Below are 6,484 nucleotides of genomic sequence, written 5' to 3'. Positions count from 1 at the left end.
AAAAGTGAATACATCATATGCTATTTATACTTCGTTCTTATTACTCATTCTACACAGCATTACACAGATCTATTTACCATGTTTACTGACAAAAAGGTATTAAAAACCATAGTTACTTTGGGTATTGTTAATACTAAAGTTAAAATAAATTAATTAAAATAATTATAATTATATATAACTACGATAATTTTTTGGTGAACGTAAAGAATAGTTCACCTCAAGGTGAAAATAAGCCCATATTTTACTCACCCTCAAGCCATTGGTCTATATGACTTTTCAGAGTAAAATTTATATTAAAGGGGACATCTGACTTTTACCATGCTATAATTGGGTCCTCGGTGCTTCTATCAACCTAGAAAATGTGAAAAAGATCAACCCAGTAACTTCATTTTGGTAAATCATTCTCTGCAAGCATGTGAAAAAATTGTTCATTATAATCTGACTCCCCTTGTGATGTCAGAAGGGGATAATACCACCCTTTAATCTGCCCTATCCAACCACGGCACTGCCATATAGTGCAGAGATCAGCTCATTTGCATTTAAAAGGACACATCCAAAAACGGCACATAGTGGCATTTTTAACATGTTATAATAAATGATCTATATTATATTTTTAAACTAGAACTTACATGCGTACTCTGGGGACACCAAAGACTTATGTGACATATTTAAAAAGTCTTGTAAAATGTCCTCTTTAAATAACATTTGGTTCATATGGCATTGGATAGTGCCCCATTTTAAAAGGTTCAAAAAGCACATCCATCGGTAAAAACTAATTTATATAGTTATATTAAATGTCTTTTAAGGTGATGCGGTGGAATTTTTAAAGAAACATTTATGTTCAAAATGTATAAACTATTCCTGTACGTGTGTTCAGAGAGTTCAGTGTGTTGAGAATACTGACAACTGACCCAACATTAAAAAAATAATTTTGCTTCAGAAGACATTTGTGACCCTGAACCACAAAACCAGTCATAAGGGACCATTCTTGACTTTGAGATTTATACATCATCTAAAAACTAAATAAATAAGCTTTCCATTGATGTTTTTGTTGGGATAGGACAATATTTGGCCAAGATACTACTATTTCAATTTACCATCACCTTTAAAGGTCTCCAAATGCAACATATTACTAATGATAAATACATTTTGACCCATACAATGTATTGTTGGCTGTTGCTACAAATATACTCATGCGACTTATGACTCATCACATTTAATAACTGTATGGATTAGTTTTGATGGATGGGCTTTTTGGAGCTTTAAAAAGAGGGCACTATCCAATCCCATTAGAAAGCTAAAAAGAACCAGAATATTATTTAATGCTTGGCTAAAGGAAGAAAGTTACTGTCTTGAAGGTGAGTAAAATATGAGATAATTTTCATTTTGATGTGAAAAATTAATTTAATAAAAGTATTTCAATTACTACAGGTCTGATGATGACTAATCCAAATATTCAGAGTATCACATTGACTGACTTAGTTTTAGTGTTCATGATGTGCTGGCTTAATTATAAACCTGGTTTTCTGGTCTTGGTAAAGATGGTTTCACCATAGTGCTTAGCAAGTTTCTGACCACCTGATTTTTGTTTTCTAACCATACATTAGCTTGACAGATGGCAATCCTACTGTTAAACATCACAGTATACCATATTAAAGGTATAGCGGAGGATTTTCTCGAATGTTAGAAAAGAACCACCTTCTCCACTTTTTTAAAAAAATGTAATTGCGCAAAACTCCTGATTGACAACTAGGAGGACCAATAGTCTTGATGATCCACCCGTAAAAAAGAAAATCCTCTGCAATACCTTTAAGGGTATTAACAAAACTACCTTAAACATAAAGGGTTACTTGTAAGCAAACAAAAACACAAATTGAGGTACTGAATTAAATGACACAAACAAGCAACATTTACTAAAGCAATTAAGAAACTCATTGCAACTGAATGTTTTATTCTTTTATTGGTTTTGCTTCTGTATGACATTAGATAAATATAATGAATATTATAACATGTGTTTGATGTTTGCTGTAATCATAAAAATCATCAGTATCAGTATCAATCAACTATGATATATTTGACTCAAAATGCTTTTAAAATAAAACATAATTTCCAGATCCATACTGCCACAGTATCTACAATATAATCACTTGTCCGGCACAGTGTACATCAACAACAGATGCTTACAACTAGTGGGGTAGGTCTAAAAAGCCAACTACAAACTTTTTGGTCTTCAAGGCATCTGTCAATGAAAACTATATGTTCCAAATCAAGAGCACACACAGAGTGCCCATCTGCTGTCAATGTTAGCAAGTTAAAGATATAAAGTTGGTAAATATAACATGTCAAAATCATTATAAGCATTAAAGGAACACATCGACTTTTTGAGACTTCAGCTTATTCATCGTATACCCCTGGGTTAGATAAGTCCATACATACCCTTTTCATCTCAATGCGTCCCGTAACTCTGTCTGACGCACCCACCGCTAGCCTAGCTTAGGACAAAGACTGGAAGTAAATGGCTCCAGCTAGCATACTTCTCCCAATAAGTGACAAAATAATGGCAACATTTTCCTATATGTTGTGATTTGTATTAAGTGATAAGCGCAAACTTTCTGCTCCTCACCACATCGTGCTGCGAGCAAATCACTCCGCCATAGTAGCAGTGCTTCATCTTCTAAGAATATAGTTCTCAGTACTGTATACAGTTAAAAGATGGCTGTGTCTCATATGACCTTTTTTATTTGTACACTCTGTGACTATACAAATCACGAGATATAAATAGGAAAATGTTGGCGTTTTTTGTCACTTATTGGGAACAGTATGCTAGCTGGAGCCATTTACTTCCAGTCTTTGTGCCAAGCTGCTAAAGGTATGTATGGACTTATCTAACTCTGGGGGATACAGTCCCAAAAAGTCAGCGTGTTGAAAGGCATGCATGCATGCATAGCTTACAAAGTCTGACAGAATTAGCAATATTATCTCTTATATGATTAATCCTGGTCATAAATTATGACTTTCAGTTAATGATTCAGTTTACTGATTTGATTTGTTTATGATTCTCAAACATTAGCTTACTGAGATAATGCTTGAGATAAAGAGTCACAAGAGAATGGAAGTATAAACAGTTCATTCAAAGATTTAAGTTCAAGATTAAGGATTTTGTGATATGCTATCAACTGCACAGGAAGAATGTTGAATTGAAATTATGGTTTCTTATCAAACACATATCTTTTCATGATGAACGCCTAAAATAGGAAAAAAACTATATGGGCGGGATGTTGATAAAGTTGTTTCTGAGCAGAATGACTAAAGCTGAAAGAAAAATTCATGTTTTTTAAACTGTTTGTACTGCTGTTACTTCAGTATAGTAAAACTAAACATGTATAAATGAAAAATCAACAAAAGACAGTAAAGCATATTAAATCACTCCAAACTGAGAAGCTCCACATCAAAGATGAGGGTGGCATTTGGGGGAATAATCCCAGGATGGCCTTTATTACCATAGGCATAATCAGGTGAACAGGTTAGCTTTGCTCGCTGGCCCACACTCATCTAAAAGATAGACACACATGAAGAGGTATCAATTGTTTTTATTATTTTACCTGTTAATACTACATATGAAAGTCCACACATGACAATACACAACCTTGATTTATGTTAAGAGAGTCATTCACCCAAAAAAGAAAATGCTTTCATCATTACTTACCCTCATCTTGATCTAAACCTGTATGAGTTATAAGATATTTTGAGAAATGATGGTAACCATAGAGTTTCATAGTAGGAAAAACAAATACTATGGAAGTCAGTGTCACTACCGTCATCTGTGTACTTACCATCATTCATCAAAATATCTTTGTTTATGCTCAAAAGAATAAAGAAAGTCATACTGGTTTAGAAGAACATGAGAATGAGTAAATAATGACAGAATTGTCATTTTTTGGGTGAACTATTCCTTTTTTTCTAGTTAATCGTTAGCCATTATGTTGTCCCACAATGAAAGTCGGCATATAAAGATTAAGTTATCGATTCAAATATTGCATTAAAGATGCACTCAGTAAATTGCTTCACAATAATAAATCAGACTCAAGTTGTGAGGCTCCAAAGAGAAAAACTTGGAGCGAGTCATTTTATGGCAACAGACATCTCTGTACTGGACACTTTTGCTTGTGAAATCAATCAATCATGGCTGACTCTGAATAGATAATTTCTATATCAATAGTATTGTTAATGTTGCTTTTGTGTGATACAATCTTAAACACTAAATCCACAGTCAGTTGACCCATTATAAAAATTAAATCTTCTGTATAAAAATGTTTTGCAATGGTAAACAAAGAACTAATTCCTTTTATATTTAGCTATGCATTTGAAAAGCCTTTGAGTACCACACACCTGCACAATACCTTCCTCCCAGCCACGGATAACTTCCTGTTTACCAATCTTGAACTTAAATGGCTTGTCACGGTCACGGGAAGAGTCGAATTTCCGTCCATCTGTCAGAGAGCCTGAAGATTGCACGGAGAGGAAAAGGACAAGGCCAGAAAAACAGGAAATGAGGTTAGAGCATCAGATAAATGGACTTATTTGGAATTACTGTTGTTTGATTTCATATGAAATATCTGAGGGACGATCTGTCCCTCTAATCCATTCTTGTAGGCTACCAGTCATTTTCAGGATATGAGATTACAAAAGCATAAGAAAGGTAGTGACATTCACTGCAAAACTGACATAAAATCACATCATTGTGCTGCTAGTTTGTGAACCTGCCTGCGAATACCCAACTAAAGTCTGTTTTACTGTTTCTACGAAAAATTAACCTACATGATTGTAAAAACATTTTGAGAAAATATAACCTTAATATCTTTAATATTGGCTGAGTAGTAACAAATACGATAAATAAATAAATAATAGAGATAATCATAAATGAGACAATATAATAAAAAACATTAAGCGATGACTGTACTTAAAGGTGCCATAGAATAAAAAACTGTATTTACCTAAGCATAGATGAATAATAAGAGTGGGAATGACATATTATGAGCCTCAAATGCAGAGCAGAGCCAATCAGAGCAGAGCTTAATATTATTATTCATGACCCTTTCAAATAGCGCAAAAATAGACCATTTCATTCAAAGGACAAATCCTTGGGTTGTAAATGGACATGTAAAAACGTTTTGGATATTTTTGCACTTAATAAATTTACATACTTTCTATGTAAATATCAGAGAACAAATTAACAGATTATTTCAATGCATTCTTAGGCACCTTTAATTCAAAAAACAATTGTGCAACTGTTAAAATAAACTTTACTTATTAAACTTCATGTCATCATAGGCTACATCTAGTAAATATTAATAATCAATATCTGATAGACTCATTTAAAATGCTTAAATGATTAAAAGATAATCATAACATCAGACTCACTCCAGACAGTGATAATCCGTCTATCCGACGACGCTTTAAACAAAAGCATCAGACTTCATAAATCTCTGTTATGTCTCTTGTCAGATGCTTTTCATGTCTGTCTAACTCCAAATGTCCGTGAGTGGTGCATCATTTATTTACTTTATCTTTTTTTCCTATCATTTTTATTTGTTTATTTGTCTATTTTTAGAAAAGACCTCATGAACTCCCTTTAAAACCCGATTAAAAGTAATTTGCTCTGTGTGATTTATATATACTCCCAACCAAAAACAAAAATAAAAACCAAAAACAATTCAACTCACCAACGTAATGCACCACACATGTCTGTCCTTTTTTGGGAAAAGTCCTTCCTGCAAAATCAGCGCAAGGGGAAACATGGATCATCATAACGCTGGCAAAGCAAACCACACACATAGGTTCCTCAACATGGTGAACGATTCAATTATTTTACCATCGCCGGGGGTTATGGTCTCAATCTCCACTCCCATTATGTCCCGCTCGCGTATCCCTCAAAAGGACCCCTCGTAAACTGAGCAACTGACTGCAGGCGCTTGCACACACACACAGAGCTGCGGTGAAGCTGAGAGATGCTGTCGGGTCACGTGACCGCAACGACATGCGGGATGTGCGTCTCCAATTTGAAAGGAGGAGCGAGAGTCCTGTGTGCACTGCTGGACAAAAAAACCTCAAACATTGAGACCTTTATATCTCCAATATAATATGTCGATAACTACGATCCATTATCGCGACATTTCACAGAACAATTAAAGGTGACTCCTTTGCCCTAAGCATGATGGGTATTTAACATATTCCGTACAAAAACACAGGTAAAGAATTTAGTTCTAGTGACCACTTACTACTTATTTAAATGCATATAAATGCTGCTTGATGATGTGTTGTGCTACCACATTTTCAGCACCATTAGATAAACAATATTCGATATATCTAAGCATTAAATGGAAATAGTTAATAAATGTTTTTGGAAGTTGGTAAAATTATTTTTGGAGAGAAAAATGTAAGATCACTGTTAAACATTTATGGACATATTTGCAGAAAGTAGACT

The 6,484-nt window shown here is 34.1% G+C and overlaps 1 protein-coding gene across 1 annotated transcript; it reads right to left on the bottom strand.

Annotated features, from left to right (window-relative positions):
* Positions 1 to 1,941: 1,941 nt before the first annotated feature.
* On the bottom strand, positions 1,942 to 6,048 carry fkbp1ab (FKBP prolyl isomerase 1Ab). The gene is made up of 4 exons (XM_065286148.2): positions 5,873 to 6,048; positions 5,724 to 5,771; positions 4,390 to 4,502; positions 1,942 to 3,552 (listed from the first exon to the last, which is right to left on the bottom strand). Exons 1-4 carry the CDS (start codon positions 5,907 to 5,909, stop codon positions 3,424 to 3,426), a joined length of 327 nt encoding a protein of 108 aa, XP_065142220.1. The 5' UTR covers positions 5,910 to 6,048; the 3' UTR covers positions 1,942 to 3,423.
* Positions 6,049 to 6,484: the final 436 nt, after the last annotated feature.

This window comes from Paramisgurnus dabryanus, chromosome 21 (assembly GCF_030506205.2).
Source record: "Paramisgurnus dabryanus chromosome 21, PD_genome_1.1, whole genome shotgun sequence".
Classification (NCBI taxonomy): Eukaryota; Metazoa; Chordata; class Actinopteri; order Cypriniformes; family Cobitidae; genus Paramisgurnus; species Paramisgurnus dabryanus.
The sequence above is the reverse complement of the archived record's forward strand: the minus strand, read 5'-3'. Positions and strand labels throughout refer to the sequence as shown.

What these genes read in the sequence shown, in the direction of transcription:
- fkbp1ab (XM_065286148.2), bottom strand. Translation starts at nt 5,909, where the DNA reads ATGGGAGTGGAGATTGAGACCATAACCCCCGGCGATG. An exon ending in GACCATAACCCCCGGCGATG is followed by an intron (nt 5,772 to 5,872) that starts GTAAAATAATTG and finishes CTGATTTTGCAG; the next exon opens with GAAGGACTTTTCCCAAAAAA. An exon ending in GGGAGGAAGGTATTGTGCAG is followed by an intron (nt 3,553 to 4,389) that starts GTGTGTGGTACT and finishes TCTATCTTTTAG; the next exon opens with ATGAGTGTGGGCCAGCGAGC.